This window comes from Vulpes vulpes, chromosome 1 (assembly GCF_048418805.1).
Source record: "Vulpes vulpes isolate BD-2025 chromosome 1, VulVul3, whole genome shotgun sequence".
NCBI classification, from domain to species: Eukaryota; Metazoa; Chordata; class Mammalia; order Carnivora; family Canidae; genus Vulpes; species Vulpes vulpes.
In genome coordinates this window covers 140,403,294-140,420,099 of record NC_132780.1, presented here as the reverse complement: position 1 = coordinate 140,420,099, position 16,806 = coordinate 140,403,294, and the positions used below count along the sequence as shown (strand labels likewise).

Below are 16,806 nucleotides of genomic sequence, written 5' to 3'. Positions count from 1 at the left end.
TACCATGAGGCCGAAAACTGGGAGCAGGCCAGGGGGGCACTCAGCCTCAGGGCACACGGGTTGCTACAGTTACTTGGGTGCCTCTCTACCTTTGTGCCAGAGATCACAGCCTAGCTTTTTTTTTTTTTTTTTTAATTTTTATTTATTTATGATAGTCACACAGAGAGAGAGAGAGAGGCAGAGACATAGGCAGAGGGAGAAGCAGGCTCCATGCACCGGGAGCCTGATGTGGGATTCGATCCTGGGTCTCCAGGATCGCGCCCTGGGCCAAAGGCAAGCGCCAAACCACTGCGCCACCCAGGGATCCCACAGCCTAGCTTTTGTATTGGCCTAGGCCATGCCTTTATTCTTTATTTTTTTTTCTTTTTTTCTTTTTTTTAAGATTTTAGGGCAGCCCTGGTGGCCCAGCAGTTTAGCGCCGCCTTTGGCCTAGGGTGTGATCCTGGAGACCCGGGATCAAGTCCCACGTTGGGTTCCCAACGTGGAGCCTGCTTCTCCCTCTGCCTGTGTCTCTCTGCCTCTCTCTCTCTGTGCCTTTTTAATAAAACTTTTAAAAAAAGATTTTTATTTATCCATTCATGACAGAGAGATAGTGACACAGGCAGAGGGAAAGGTAGGCTCCCCGTGAGGAGCCCAATATGGAACTCGATCCCAGGACCCCAGTATCACACTCTGAGCCGAAGGCAGACGCTCAACTGCTGAGCCACCCAAGTGCCCCCATACCCTTATTTTTGAGCTAGCTCTCAGGGGCTAGAACCTTTTGCCTTTTTCAGGGTTCTTGTGCTCTTTATGAGCCTATCCTCCATCAGAAACCCAGAGAGACTTCATGCTGTAGTAGCCAGATCAGAATGTACCATGCAGGTGACAGGATGGGACTCTCCCACTGCTACCCCTTGCGCTGCTGCTGGGCTCCCGCGTGGGCTAAGCTGTAGGTTTAACCTCTTATTCACCCCTGCTCAGTCACCCTGCCCATCAGTGTCCCACAGAGTGCCTACCTGCTTATCTGCAATGGACGAGTCTCTTGCAATTCTTATGGGAAGGATATACTGGCCGTGGTAGCTCCAACACCCTGCACATTCCTGCCTGCAACCCAGCTCCTGTGTTACACACTGTCCTCAGCACACAATCTAACCCCACCCCCAGATTCTGGCCCAATTTGTCCAAAGCCAGCCATCCAGGTGAACAGTCCTGACTGCCCTCTCACCAGCACCAGGGATGATATGCAGCCCCTCCCCTGCCCTAAGGACTTGCCATCCCTACAGTGCACACGCTTCCTGTCTGACTTGAACAGAGGTTTGCTCCTGTACCCCTTGAGAGATCCTCCTCACAGCCTCGGTTCCTTATATCCCAGACACCTGGCTGACTGGTATGCAAGCGATCACATATTGGTTCCACTTACATAAAATGTCTCAAAATAGGCAAATCTAGAAAGTGGTATAGTGGCTGCCTAGAGCTGGGGAGACTGGGAAGAAATGGGGAGTGTCCGCTAGAAGGTATGGGATTTCTTTTTGGAGTGTCAAAAATATTACAAAATTGTGGTTGTGCAACTCTTAATATACTAAAAACTACTGAATTGTACAATTTAAATGGGTAAACCATATAATATGGAATTATATCTCAATATATTGCCAATAAAAAAAACAAAAAACAGGGATCCCTGGGTGGCGCAGCAGTTCAGCGCCTGCCTTTGGCCCAGGGCGCGATCCTGGAGACCCGGGATCGAATCCCATGTTGGGCTCCCGGTGCATGGAGCCTGTTTCTCCCTCGGCCTTGTCTCTGCCTCTCTCTTTCTCTCTCTCTGTGACTATCATAAATAAATAAAAAAATTAAAAAAAAAAAAAAAACCAGACCAACTAACCCGTAGCTATAGCTCAAGGCTTTCCCATGTCTCCTGTGTCCTTGAGATGAAGGGGAAAAGGTCTGGAGGTGGGGGCAGCAATACAGCCTCGTGATAGACACACCCATTTTGACCCCTTCATCTGAAGCCCCTTCTCATTGCTTGGAAACTCCACACAAATCACCTTGGAACATAGAGCTCATCTCCCACCACATAGTTGGCTTTCCCAGCAATCCCCTTGTAACATAACCAAGGCTTAGCTAATCAAATGTGTCTGCCAGGGATTTCTCAATCTAGGCAGGCCAGGAAAGAAAGTGGAGTAACTCTGGTGGCAACAGGAAGAGCTTCACCACACTCTGGTTCCAAGATAGGATTTAGGGTGCTTTTAACTGCTCATACCTGTCTGCCAACCATCACTCCTTATTTTTTTATTTTAATTTTTTTTTTTAGCTTTTCTCAAGTTTTAGTGTTTCTGTGAATCCAAGCGTTCAATACTTTTGCTCTTCTCAGTCAGACTCTGTTCTTTGGCTCTAAAGTAGGATTGACACATGACAAGAGACTCTGTAGCACTGGATCCCTCCCGGCAAGGCAACTTATCCTGGTAGCTTCAGCCCTCAGCTTACAATCACTGGGAGATGAACATTTTAGGCTCATCTCACACTTAAACATCTTTTCCATCGTCCCTGAAGCATCAAGCATTAGCCTAGCTTCTGATTCTCTCTCTTCCTTTTCCTGATAGCTACTTTTAATTTTTATTATTTTTTAAAAGATTCTATTTATTTATTCATGAGACACAGACAGAGAGGCAGAGACACAGGCGGGGGGGGGGGGAGCAGGCTCCATGCAGGGAGCCCGATGCGGGACTCGATCCCCAGACCCCGGATCACACCCTGAGCCAAAGGTAGATGCTCAACCACTGAGCCACTAGGCGTCGCTGATAGCTACTTTTAAGATATCTTTCCCATATTTTATAATTTCTCACGATTTATCAAATTAAAAAAAAAAAAACTCTATGCCCAATATGGGGCTTGAACTCTCACAACCCCAAGATCAAGAGTCACACACTTTACCAGCTGAGGCAGCTATCAATTCTTTTTTTCAGTCCTGCTTAAAATTAACTAGGCTTGGGACACCTGGGTGGCTCAGTGGTTTGGCGCCTGCCTTTGGCCCAGGACGTGATCCTGGAGACCCGGGATCAAGTCCCACGTCAGGCTCCCTGTATGGAGCCTGCTTCTCCCTCTGCCCGTGTCTCTGCCTCTCTCTCTGTATCTCTCATTAATAAATAAATAAAATCTTAAAAAAAAAAAAAACAAACACAAAAATTAGGCTTTCTGAGGCTTAGGATTGATAAATTTCAATTCTACAAAATTCTCAGCTTCTTTGAAATATTCTCTTCTGGGGATACCTGGGTGCCTCGGCGATTGAGTGTCTCCGTTTGGCTCAGGGCGTGGTCCCGGAGTCCCGAGTCAAGTCCCACATTGGGCTCCCTGCATGGAGCCTGCTTCTCCCTCTTCCTGTGTCTCTGCCTCTCTTTCTGTGTCTCTCATGAATAAACATAACCTTTATTTATTTATTTATTTTTAAAAATTTTTTAAAGATTTATTTATTTATGATAGAGAGAGAGAGAGGCAGAGACACAGGCAGAGGGAGAAGCAGGCTCCATGCCGGGAGCCTGACGCGAGACTCGATCCCGGGACCCCAGGATCGCACCCTGGGCCAAAGGCAGGCACGAAACCGCTGAGCCACCCAGGGATCCCCTAAATGAAACCTTAAAAAAAAAATTCTCTCCTTTGGAATTGATTATATGTATCACACCTTCTCAATCTATCTTCCATATTTTTTAACCTTTCGCTTAGTTTCCATTTCTCTGTATCCCTGTGCTCCACCTGTGTAACTTCAGATGTACTTCCACTTCATTCTTTTAGGTATGTCTAATCTGTTGTTTAACGATAAAGTTTCTTTTTTTTTTTTTTAATTTTTATTTATTTATGATAGTCACACACACAGAGAGAGAGAGAGAGAGAGGGAGAGAGAGGCAGAGGGAGAAGCAGGCTCTATGCACCAGGAGCCCGACGTGGGATTCGATCCCGGGTCTCCAGGATCATGCCCTGGGCCAAAGGCAGGCGCTAAACCACTGCACCACCCAAGGATCCCACGATAAGTTTCTAACTTCAAATAGTTTAACGTTCATTTTTAAAAGCTTTATTTTTTATCAGACCAATTCGGTCCTTTTAGAGATTTTCTTTAGTCATACTTTAAGTATAAGCAAGACATCTTATATTTTGTGTTTTTTTTTAAAGATTTATTTATCTATTTTAGAGAAAGAGAGCGAGGGGCAGAGGGAGAGAATCTCAGCAGACTCCTGTTAAGCAAGGACACAGGGCTCAATCCCATGACCCTGAGATCATCAGAACCAAGCCAAAATCATGAGTCAGATGCTTAACCTACTGAGCCATCCAGGAGCCCCTATATTTTGTATTTCGTATTTCTAACATGTCTTTGTTGGTCTGACTCTGTTGCCTAGTGTCCCTAATGACTCTTGCTCATGGTGATTTCTTTCCTTGTGTACTTTGTATTTTCACTGAGAGCACACATTCCTTCAAATTTTATCTGAAGGAATTCCTGGAAGCTTGGGTTTAAAGTACAAACCTCAAGAGAAGATCACATTTGCTTCTGCCAAGTGCCTAAAAACAACCTGAGACCACTTCGAACTGAATTATTACCTTAAGGATTTTCCAGTCTACACAGGTATTATGAACTCTAGACCCAAACAGTGCTAAGGGCCAGCTGTGCTAACACATTATTGGGGAAACTTCGTGTCCTCATCCCCTACCTCCTCTTGTATCCAGACCAAAGCTAAGTAGGTGAGCTGTGGGAGTGGTCCACTCTTTCAATGACTGTGTCTTCTTTGAGGGATCTCTGGTCTGATATCCTCCTTTGTGGGAGCCTTACATTTGTTGCCAGCCCCTACATGTGGCCTGCTGAAACAGTAGTTCTAGGTCACCCACAATCGCACCAAAAAAACAGTTAATAATAAAAAGAAGAGGGATCCCTGGGTGGCTCAGTGGTTTGGCACCTGCCTTCAGCCCAAGGCCTGATCCTGGAGTCCCGGGATCGAGTCCCACATCGGGCTCCCTGCATGGAGCCTGCTTCTCCCTCTGCCTGTGTCTCTGCCTCTCTCTCTGTGTCTCTCATGAATAAATAAAATCTTTAAAAAATAATAATAATAATAATAATAAAAAGAAGAGTGACAGGAATGTTTACGAACTGGCTCCAGCCCTAGGAGCCATCCACGGACTTCATGGCTTTCACCAGCCTGAAGATCACTCATTGGCCCTTTTATTTCTATACCATAATCATTGGTTTAAAGTAAGGATGGGAGGACATGAAGCCATGATGAACCAGATCCAAGCAGAGGAAGTGTGCCAGAGTACAAGCTGAGCTGCTCTTCTTGTCCAACCTTGGGGTAGTCCAAGACCCTCTAGTCATCTTTGAGCTAATCTAGCTCAAGGGCAGCTATGATCCTCACCCTTGAGTGGAAAAGAACCAGAAGAGGCCAAGCCCAAGTCTGTCCCTGCAGATCCATTTCTCACTGGGGCAGTGGTAGAGCTCAGAACAGTTCTTTATTACTCTTTGCTCAAAGGGAGATGTCTCCGGTCCTTGCCTGCATTTCGGCGCCTCTTTCGACTCAAGAAGCTCTCTAGCCTCTTGCTGCGTTTCAGCTCCTTGAACTTCTCAGCTAGGACCAATTCCCGCTGCTCAGCTAGAGGACAAGGAGAAAGAAAGCTGGTAAACAAAGGAGGAGGCATTCTTCTCTCCCTTTCCCCGGGTCTGTACCTCTCAACCATTATGTCAGGATACGTGACTTGGTTGCAATTCACTGGTGAGGGCAGCACATGGATTTTTTTCTACCATCCTCTGTTTGCTCTATTACACCAACTGTGAGCTCCTTCCATGTGCCTGGCCCAGCATATGGAGGGGAGGCAGGGAGAGATAAAAGCAACACTCCTTGTCCATAATCTATACTTAGGGATATAAGAAGAGTTACAAATAACTCCTCCTTCCTATTTCTACCTTCGTGCCTCCCTTAGGGAGGCTCCTGGACCCCCAACACAGCATGCTGCTTCTATGGCCACCCAAGCCTGTCCCTGTAACCAGCCTGGGATGGCTGTGCCCCACTCACATTTCTTCAGGAAGTATGGCCGATGGCCCTGCTGGGCCCGAGCCCTCTGCTCCTGCTTCAGGGCCAGGCGCAGCTCCTGTTGCCTCCTGCGTTCCTGCTGTGCCATTTCTTGCTGCTCCTGAGAAGCAAAGAGGAGGTGGGTGAGATGGGTGGGTAGAGGGACCATGAACCACCTCCTGACTGCCTTGAACTGTTCTCACCGCCCACCTGCAACTCTGACCCACTCACCATTCTCTGAAGCAGCTGCTGCAGTTTCTCATGCTCCTGCCCTGAATGGTGCTTCTTCAACTGCTTTTTCACAAGCTCCACATTGCAAAATGAATATGATGGTTAGCAGTCTGTAAATGTTAACTGAAATTTTGTGCCAAGCATTATTCTAAGAGGCTAATATACATTAACATAATAACACTATGAAATATGAATATTATCTTTTCATGATTTGAAAACTACCAATAGTCACACAGGTAGTAAATTAATGAACCAGGATTTGAATAGGGAAAGCAAATTAGGGAGAGTTAAATCAGTTAAGGAGAAATAAATCTGCCCACCACTATGCGCCCTGTTCCCCTCTGCCTGACTCTCTAACCTGTACCCTAACTTCCCACCCCTCAGAATCCCCAGGAGCCAGTCTCATGTTCCAAACCTCTTTCTCTTTGGCTCGGATGTCATTCAGGAATTCATATGTTTTGTCAAACACCTCAGGATTATATTCTCCTGACAGATCGTCAAAGCGGGGATCCCGGGCTACCTTTGGGGAGAGGGAAAGAGAGAATAAAAGAACTGTTCAGTCTCCTCTGAGAGACTTCTTTCTTCCTGCCTCTTCCTTACCTTCTTACTGATGGGGACAACTTGACGCAAAAATGGCACCCGGACCTTGGCTGACATTTCCAGAGGCCTATGGAGAAATTAGACATGTCTGGGGTCTCCAGTCTTCTTCTTCTTCTTTTTTTTTTTTTAAGACTTTATTTTTATTACTTTTTAGAGAGAAAGATAAAGAGAGAATGCACAAGAGCAGCAGGGAGAGGCAGAAGAGACGGAGAAAATCAAGCAGGCTCCATGCTCAGCGTGTGAGCCTGATGAGGGGATCGATCTCACAACCCCGAGATCATGACTTGAGCTGAAATCAAGAGTCGGACACTTAATGACTGAACCACCCAGGCGCCCTTAATTTTATTTTAGTTTTTTTGTTAAGATCTTGTTTATTTGAGAGAGAATGTAAGAGAGAGAGCACAAGGGATCCCTGGGTGGCGCAGCGGTTTAGCGCCTGCCTTTGGCCCAGGGAGCGATCCTGAAGACCCGGGATTGAATCCCACGTCGGGCTCCCAGTGTATGGAGCCTGCTTCTCCCTCTGCCTATGTCTCTGCCTCTCCCTCCCTCTCTCTCCCTCTGTGTGATTATCATAAATAAATAAAAAATTAAAAAAAAAAAAAAAAAGAAAAAGAGAGAGAGCACAAGCAGGGGAGAGGGAGAAGCAGGTTCCTCACCGAGCAGAGAGCCTGACACGGGGCTCGATCCCAGGACCCTGGGATCATGACCTGAGCAGAAGGCAGATGCTTAACCAACTGAGTCATCCAGGTGCCATTTTTGGCACATGCCAAGCCAGCCAGCACCCCAGGGTCTCCAGTCACGATCAAAGGCCTCCCACCTAAGAATTCAGACACCTACTGAAGGTCCCAAGTATTCCTCAGTTCCTCACCTGTGCTTATCTGCAACACAGGCATTTTGGACACGTGGTCTAGAGCCTTGCTTCTTAGAACTGTTTCCAGCTACCAACCGTTTGTATGTCTTAGTCCCCACTTGGCTCTGCAATTCCAACAGCTCTTCAAAGGACATGTCAGATGTGTCTGCAGAGGGGTGGGGACACAAGTCAGCACAGAATCTCCTAGTGCTGCAGAGACCTCATCCCACCCTCCTTTCCAGTGTCCCCACCAGACCAATCACTATAGGCCCCAAGCAGCACAGGTCATAATAATGCTATGCTGACATCTACCTTCCCAACCATTCCAGCCACCTGGGGCCTCACCTGGCTAAGGGCTGTAAAACTGGCAGTGGGCCAAACCACAGTCCCTTCTTTTTCATCCTCTCTTTTAATCATGCCTCTACAGGCTTCTCCACAGGGCTTGTTTCCCTTGCTCGGTCACCACTGCCCATGCTCTGCTTCATACTCTCAGCACCTCACCCGAGCCAGTGCTCTAGCCTCCTAACTGGTCTCCCAACCTCTGACTCCTCCCAAAGCGAGGCTTCTCACTCCAGGCTTGACAGAGGCCTGTAAAATGCAAAGCTGATCTCATCACTCCCACCTCTTTTTCCATACACATATGCTTCAGATCACATCACTTCAGAACTCAAAACTCCTCAAGGGCCTCCTCATGATCCATGATCGGAGTAAAAGCTACAGGGCTTTATAATGGTTTGAAAGCCCCCAGGTGATCTCTAGCTCACTTCCTACTAATCTCTTTCCCACTCCTCTCAACTGGTCTCCTAGCAGTTCATGAGCAAAAAGGTCAGTGTTGGGCAGCCTGGGTAGCTCAGCGGTTTAGCGCCACCTTCAGCCCAGGGTGTAGTCCTGGAAACCTGGAATGAGTCGCGTGGGGCTCATTCCTGCTTCTCCCTCTGCGTCTCTCATGAATAAATAGATAAAATCCTTAAAAAAAAAAAAAAAAAAAAAGTCAGTGTTCCCGGAGCAGTTCCTTTGTATTTGATGTTACCTCTGCTTGGAAGTTTTCTCCAGATCCATTTATTGCTTGCTCCTTCATGTCCTTCAAGCTGTTGCTCAAATGTCATCTACTCAGTGAGGCCTTCTTTATTTAAAATTGCTTTCTCTCTATAGCCCTTATAGTCTTCTTAAAAAACTGAGATATAATTCACATATCATAAAACTTATCCTTAAAAAAATATAATCCCATGCTCTGTTGCCTTTTAATGTATGAATTTACCTTTTTTTTGGTCACCCTTTTTGAAAAGTTTCATGAGATTTTTTTTTTTTTTTTTTTTTAAGATTTTAATCCTAGGGACGCCTGGGTAGCTCAGGGCGTGATCCCGGTCCCAGGATGGAGTCCCACATCGGGCTCCCTGCGAGGAGCCTGCTTCTCCCTCTGCCTGTGTCTCTCATGAATAAATAAATGAAATCTTTTCTTAAAAAAAGGCTTTTAAGTAATCTCTACACCCGATGTGGGGCTTGAACCGACAACTCTGAGATCAAGAGTTGCACGCTTCTCCCACTGAGCCAGCCAGGCGCCCGGAGGAGTTGAGTGCTTTACTCACCGCTACATCTACAGCTAGAACCACATCCAGAACAGCCTGTACACGGTAGAAGCTCAAAGAATGTCTGCGAAATGTGTGAATCCTGATCTGCTAACCCTGCCCCAGCAACCCACGCCTCTCCTGATTGTGCTTTCGCCCAAGCGGTTTCTCCCTGCGGAAAACCACCCCATCCTCCTTTCAGCAACTGCCCAGGATCTCCTAACCCTGGAAGCTCCCCCTCACGGCCCAACGCGTCGGCCGCCGCTTTAGAGAACTGGGCGGCCCCACGGGGACCGCGCCGCCACCTGCCCTTCTCCCCGGCGCCCCGCCGCCCCGGCACCGGGGTCTCACCCTTCCGCAGGCCCCCAGAGTCCTCCCCGCAGACCCGGGCCCCGCGGGGAGACCCGGCAGCCGCCGGGGCGCGGGAACTCGCTCTAGGCATTGGCCCGTCAGCCGCGGCGGCAGCGATGGCGCTACTTCCGCTCTCGTGGTTCCCGGCCCGCCTCTTCCGGTCTCCCCAGGAGGCCGCGTCTGCGCCACTCGTAGCGAAGGGGTGGGACCCGCGGCGGGGAGTGGAGTCCGCTCGAGGGACTGTCGCCACCTTTTTGTCCGTGGCGCTGGACTCCGCGCTCAAGAGAAATAAGAGCCAGGCCTTGGTGGTATTTGGTTTCCTTTTGTTTTCGGCAAAGCCAGAACCTCAACACCCTGCCCCTTTGCAAGCTTCGGCCACACACCCTCCCGTCGTTTTCCACAAAAACAGATCACACGTTTGGAGATTTTTAATTCATTTTTATAAAATCTGAGCTGGCTGGGAGCGTCAGGGAACAGCAACAGCTCAGGGAAGGGTGGGATTATCTGCTGGTCCTCGCCTCCCCAGATCAGGGAGAAGGAGGTTTCATGGCAACAGTTGCAACTCCTCTCAGCTCCCAATGGATGCTCATGGCTCAAGCGGGGGAGGGGGCGGAAACAAGGGTTGGGGGAAGCTCCTGAGGCTCAGACACTGCTTGCTTCTCCCTTATCCCCAGTTCCTTAGCTTCCCAGTAGAGCCTGGCTGGCCTGGGGCAGAGCAGAGACCCAGGAGCAGTTGGAAGGAGGTGTACGGGACAGAGCACCAAGGGAAGGGGCCCTCGGCCCAAGGGGGCAGGGAACTCGCCCTCCCCCCTACAGCTCCCCACTGAGTTCACAGCACAGGAAACACCTCTAGTCCAACAACTCCACGCAGAGGTATACCGAGTCCAGGTCCAAAGGGGCAGGCAGGTGAGGGATGGAAAGGGGCAGTGAACACAATAGCAGGTTCAGGAAGGGAGGCGGCAGCAACTTTCTCCTACCCATGGGAGGAGACGATGGGGCGACTGATATTGCTGTTGGTGGTCATGGCATTCAGCTCCCACCTGGAAGGCCAACAAATGAAAGGCAAAAAGGACAGACGGGGAGCCTCCACCCCCAAGGCCAGAATTGCTCAAACAAGGCTATGAACACACCAGTCCCTTCAACATCTTAGAGCACAACCACCCACAGCCACCTCCTTCCTTACCGCCTTACTAAATTTATCAGGCCCCACCCACCACCAAATCCAGTATCACCCACTCCTTCACCTGCAAGATTATGTAAACTTCCTGTGTCTATATATGTGTCCTTGTGCCCAACACCTGGGAAAAAATCATCTGTATATACAGCTCAGTAAACTTCCCAACCTACCTTTTATCCTCTGCTCAACCAGGAATGTGTTTTTGCTCTCCACTCTTATCCCTTTAAAGAGCCTAACTCAGCTCTTCTCCTAAGCTTCCAGAAGCCTTCTCCACCCCTCACACATTAAAATTAATCCCTTGTTTCCTCTCTCTTTTTGACAATTCTATTCTTTTACAAGGATTTACCAAGTTCCTCCTTACGTCAAGACCCTCACTACAGTCTACTTGGTAGGAAATACCTACACGTGTCAATCCTGAGGTAGCCTAGGATCCATCAGTTCAGCCTTTTACATACACTCTGCGTCACCAAATACTGAACGCACACACCCTCAGCAAGTAAGTTAAACAAAACTGATACAAGGAGAGGGAAGTGTCCAGAATGACCCAGAAGAACACAATTATACACCAAATAACTTCTGGAGCTTGATTTGGACTGAAGAATGGAATTCAAAAGGAAGTAGCTGGAAGGAGCTCCCTTAATTCTGGAACTAATGTGATCCAAAGATTCTTGAAATTGTACTTTGCACATAACTTCAAAGATTTAATCAAACTTTCTCAGCATATTAAAAACAACAATTATAGGCTCAGGTCTCAATAAGTGATGCTTCTGAGCTTGGTTTAAAACACCAGATTTAAAAAAATAAAAAATAAAAAATAAATAAAAAAAATAAATAAATAAAATAAAACACCAGATTTTTTTCCCCCATATGATTTACTCACCTGATACTTCTGAATCTCAATCCCTCTCATTCTCCACAAGTACACCATATCTCCAGCAGAACAAAAACCTCTGTCCCCTCTATATTGAGACCAAGCTCATCAGATCCTGCTTTTGCTGCCCATTCACCCTCAAACAATCCCTCCTCTCCAAACACTCACTGTACCTGATGTCATGGGGCAAACAGGACTGGTCCAGGTTATACTGAATCACGGCCAGTTTACACAGAGTCTTCAGACTAGGGCCTTTAAAGGAGAAGTTAGGGAGAGGGGAAAGATCAGAGCCAAGGGAAGGGTCCAGTCCTCAGTGTCACCATCCAAAGTCAGGGACCCTGTTGCAACGGCACTGTAGGAATATGTGTACTTACTAAAGTCCAAAATGTGTAAGTCAGAGTGATCTATGAGGTCAAATTCATCTCCCAGACCTTCCTCAGGAGATGGACTGTAGAGATCAAAAAAGAGATGAAGGAAGGAGGAAATACTAGCCCTAGGACCCTCTTGCTCAAGTGCCTCCCGTGCAGTCACAGACCTGGGCCCTTCCCCAAGGCCTCCCCACTTTCCTCCTAACCTGGTACCCCCAAACAGAACAATCTTGTCACCAACAATACAGCAGCACTGGCGCCGGCGGGGACATGGCCCCTTCCCCTTCGGTTCAATCTTCTTCCATGTGAAGGACACTGAAAAACAGTTTATGTGGAGCTTTAATACTTGCCCAGTCCAGATAGCCTCTCCACCCCCACCCTCACAGGATTCCCCGCCCCTCCCCCCACTCCTCAGTCAGCTGCTACTTGTTTTCCCCTTAAAGGCAGTGCTTCTGTACCAGGGTTAAACTTCCAGAGGTCATGGAAGTGCCGGTTCAGCCTTGCATTATAGCCACCAAAGATGTACAGCTCCCCATTGTAGCCAACTGGAAGGAGAGAGCAAAGTGGAGTATGATGACAATGGGTGATAAGGGGGAACTCCCACAGGGACAGACAGACACTCACAGGCTGAGTGGCTCCGGCGGCCCTCAGGCAGCACCGGAGTGGGGGGACAGTCCAGCCAGGCCTCAGTCCTGGTGTCAAAGACACGGATGCGGTTGCAGTAAATCTCGTTGTTGGAATGGAATGGCCCAAAGCGGTCAGCACGGCCCCCAAAGACATACATGTGACTGCCCAGCATTGTGGCTGAGTGGAAGTCCCTCCAGCGTGCAGGGTTGCCCTGGGCAGGAGCAGAGAGATGAGAAGGAGGGGGTCAACATGAAGGCTAGAAGGGATCTGCTCTCACTGAGCTTCCTAGGATGTCTTGAATCGAGGGTAAGGATCTGGAAGAAAGAAGAAAGGGCACACCTTTGTACAGATAAGGGTCCATGTCATGGTGCTGGTATCCAGCTTGTGAATGTCATTGGAAAAGCAATCCGCCTGAGTGGGAAGAGAAAGGAAGTGAAGAAAGCAATAAAAGATGGGATCAGTGGTCACTCTCTGACCCTCCAACCTCTCTCCTTAAAACCTTCAAACAAGTCAAAGCCTCCTATTCCATCACCCTCTATTTTCCCTTCCTCTTTCTCATTCCCACCCTAAACCTCTGGGTTCCTACCAGCTGCTCGTAGCCCCCAAAAATGTACATGGTCTTGCCCAGGACACAAGCTGAATGTCCGTCCCGGGCTCCAGGAACCGTTCCTGACACTCGGGGTGTGGACCATTTGTGAGTATCTGAAAGAGAGGCGAGGATGGGCCAGGTAAGCAACCTGACACTCCCTCCTAAACTGTGGGGTGCCCAGCCACCTCAGCCCACACCTTTCCCAGCCCATTTCCCAGAGGCATCATTTGGCTTCTCTCATTCTCATTCACAGCTTCTCTGAGACCCATACTCACTGACATCAAAGGCATATAGCACATTGCAGGCTCCTTCGGTGTCGTTCCGCCCGCCCCAAAGGAAGACCGTGTCGTCGATGAGGACAGTTGAGTGTCCATACCGCATGTAGGGTACCACAGGAGCCTGCCCACGGATGGCAGGCCTCACTGGGGGCAGCTTTGTCCAACGCAAAGACACTGTGGGCACAGTTCTGCTCAGCCCTGGAAAGCTCCTCCAGGCTGTTCACCTTTTCCCAAACCAGATATTCATTCCCCCATCCCCTCTGGCCACGGGGACCACCACCAAACCTCATTCAGCTACCCATCCCCCTCCCTGATGTGGGTATCCAGGGATCGTCCCAGCATTAGCTTACCTGCATTGAAAATGTGCACATCAATCTGACGCAGTGTTTCATAGTCTTCACCAGAGCAGTAACCCCCGAAGGAGTATACCCGGTGCCCAACAGCCACTGCAGCATGGTTCACCCTGCGGGGCCCGCCCTCCAGGTGCACTGTCCACCGTAACATCCCCTGGGTCACTGGTTACAGCAACATGCCCCCCCGGCACGGCCTGCTGCCTCTGCTACCTGCAAACAAGTTAGGGCCACGGGCTCCTCAGGCAAGGCCTTTGTCTGGCTCGCCGTGACTCTGCCCAGAACCAGCCCTTGACTCAAAGTGTCACCCTGGTGGCCCTCCCACACCACCCTTCCAAAGCTCAGGTGGCTGGCCTTGCCCCAGGGGAGCTGCAGAGGTCAGGGAACTTGCCCTGGCCCTGTGTTTTCCCAACAGCAAAGGGTGGCACCACGCCGACCTGATTGACAGCTCAGAATTTGCTGATCAAGGGCTCAGCGTGGTCATCCTTTACTCATAGAGGCTCCACCGCCACGGTGTCCCTGGCCTGGCATAAGCTCCAAGTACCACCCCACCCCCACCCCCTCTGCCCTCCTTCCCAAGGCAGTGCATTCTCTTGTCTCTCTGGCTCTGCTCTGCTTACTGCCACCTCTCTAAGAATCTCTGCTCTTTAAGGTGGGGAAAGGGATCTCAAAATACTCAGGGCTATTAATAGCCCAGCCAACCCCAATCAGTCCATTGAAAGCTGGCATTGGTGCTTCAAGGTAAAAAAGCTTTTAGGCCTTTAGAGGGAAACAGTCCCCTGATCCAGGACAGGGTGGGATTGATCCAGGGCAGGGACCTCTATAGATGGTTAGCCCCTTATAGGGAGCTCTTGCCAAGTTGAGCTGTTGTCATCAGGGTCATCCAGGGCCCCTCAGAGGCACTCAGAGTTCCTTTGACAGCTGTGCCTGGTATACTGCCAAGACCAGGAACTTAAGCCAGAAAGGTATGTGTCTGCTGGGAACAGTAGGGGTGGAAAGGAGGGGTTTTCCTCTCCTGCTACTTCTCCAACCCTGCTATTGTAAAAAAAAAAAACAAAAAAAACAAAAAAACAAAAAAACAACAAGCTATTTTAGCAGTTCTCCCACTTGGATTCCTGAAAGAGGGATGGGGTAGGGGTACATTAGAAAAGAGAAAGAAATGGGATGCCTGGGTGGTGGTGGCTCAGTGGTTGAGCATCTGCCTTTGGCCCAGGGCATGATCCTGGAGTCCCGGGATCAGGTCCTGCATCGGGCTCCCCCTGGGGGAGCCTGCTTCTCCCTCTGTATCTCTGCCTGTCTCTCTGTGTGTCTCTCATGAATAAATAAAATCTTAAAAAAAGAAAAAAGAAGAGAGAGAGAGAAAGAAAGCAAACAAATAAAAAAAAAGTGCCCTTGGGCAGGACAAGAAATAGACCCAGGCATGACCTGCCAAGCTAGTGATAATGGGTACATTTGAAGGCCTTGTCAGACAAATGCTCCTACAACTGGTATTGCCTTCGCTGGCAGGCACCTGCTGGGTTTGAGTGGATATCTGCTCCCTGTTCAAGGAGCCCTGGCAGAGGGAAGGGCCTGATGGAAACTCAGGTACAGAGAATGCACGGGAGGCCCCTGAAAAGAAACAGACATGGCTTCCAGCTGGCTTGCCAGCCGCCGTCCCCCTTCAACCTCCCTCAACCCTCCACCCCCACCCCATGCTTTAAATAGCCAGCCTGCCAAATCTGAAATAGCCCCACCAGGAAACCACTCTCACTTCATTATTCCTGTCCTCCATCCGAAAGATCTTGGATCTGGGCTTGTGGGGAGATAGGAGGTTGAGGGGTTTAGGAATGTGAGTCTTTCATTTCCCCTCATAGTTTCTACTTCCTCCTTCTGCTATGTCAAGGTAAAGAATTCACAGGGGAAAGGAGAAGCAATCCCATCCAAAGATTGACAGAACCTTAGCTTCTTCACAAGGACAACTCAAACTCATGGAGAAAAGCCCCCGCTGTCTCAGGGTCTGCAGTCTCTAGCTTCTTCCATTCCCTTAAAGTACATACCCCCTTTCCCCGCCCCCGGGGTCTCTTGCTCACTCCCCATTTCTGGCCCTTCTTGATCTCCTGATTGCTTTGCAGCTTTCTCTTTTTTCCCTTCTCCCACGGCACCAAGCTCCACCCGACAGCCTCCATTTTCCCTCTTCCACTAAGGGAAAAAAAAAAAAAAAAAAAAAGCTAATATTCACCGACTTTCGGGCAGGGACCTTCCTCACTCTACATGACGCTATGCCTGTCTTCTTCCAGTCATCCCAGTCTCCCCTCCCCAACAATAGTAGGCCCTCCCCCTCCTTTTCTTCCATTATCCTCAGCTTCCCCTTCTCTTCATAGCCATCTTCCTTCCAATTCCCTTCGGTGCCTCCGCCAGCCACCAGGTCTCCTCCACCCGTTTCCTCACCATCCTCCCTCAGCCCTTCTTTCCCCATTAACACTCTCCTTTCCCATCATCCCCCTAGTTCCCTCCCCACCCCCACCGCATCACTCTCAGGCCCCTCCCCCACGACTCCAGCTCCAGGTATGGGTGACCCCAGCCCCTCCAATTTTCCTTGTCCCTCAACACATCGCGGGTTACCTGCCAGGCCGGGCCGGGGCGGGGCCGTGGGTCCTCGCGCTGCTTGCAGTCTAGAACCCGTTGCGCGCCAACCGACACCTCGGTCCCCAACGAGATAAACACAGCCAACCTCGGTCCTTCCGGCGGGCAGGGGTGTGCGCACGTGCAGTCAGAACTAAGTACCCGAGGCCTACCGGGAGTTGTAGTCCACGGGTTTACGGAGGGTCGCGAGGGGCTGAAGAATGGGCCGGCGCCGAAGGAGATTGTGCGCATGTACTTACAAATGTCAAAACCCGTGGGGGTCACTGGTTAATGTAGTTCTTTGCCGTCTGGGCCCGGGACGGCGGAGGCG

General features: G+C 49.5%; 1 protein-coding gene across 2 annotated transcripts; it reads right to left on the bottom strand.

Annotated features, from left to right (window-relative positions):
• Positions 1–4,016: 4,016 nt before the first annotated feature.
• KLHDC3 (kelch domain containing 3) lies at positions 4,017–16,805 on the bottom strand. 2 transcript variants are annotated; one of them, XM_025990932.2, is made up of 15 exons: positions 16,476–16,758; positions 13,875–14,087; positions 13,522–13,698; positions 13,244–13,359; positions 12,997–13,068; positions 12,655–12,868; positions 12,489–12,575; positions 12,237–12,345; positions 12,037–12,110; positions 7,717–7,864; positions 6,849–6,915; positions 6,664–6,768; positions 6,249–6,323; positions 6,021–6,138; positions 4,017–5,600 (listed from the first exon to the last, which is right to left on the bottom strand). In XM_025990932.2, the coding sequence occupies exons 2-15, from the start codon at positions 14,026–14,028 to the stop codon at positions 5,464–5,466; spliced, it is 1,653 nt and encodes a 550-aa protein (XP_025846717.1). In that variant the 5' UTR covers positions 14,029–14,087; positions 16,476–16,758; the 3' UTR covers positions 4,017–5,463. The 2 variants fall into 2 exon arrangements, with proteins under 2 accessions (XP_025846717.1, XP_025846716.1); XM_025990931.2 differs by lacking the exons at positions 4,017–5,600; positions 6,021–6,138; positions 6,249–6,323; ... (1 more) ...; positions 6,849–6,915; positions 7,717–7,864 and adding exons at positions 10,038–10,654; positions 11,836–11,914 and having other exon boundaries at positions 16,476–16,805.
• Between the last annotated feature and the right edge of the window lies 1 nt (position 16,806).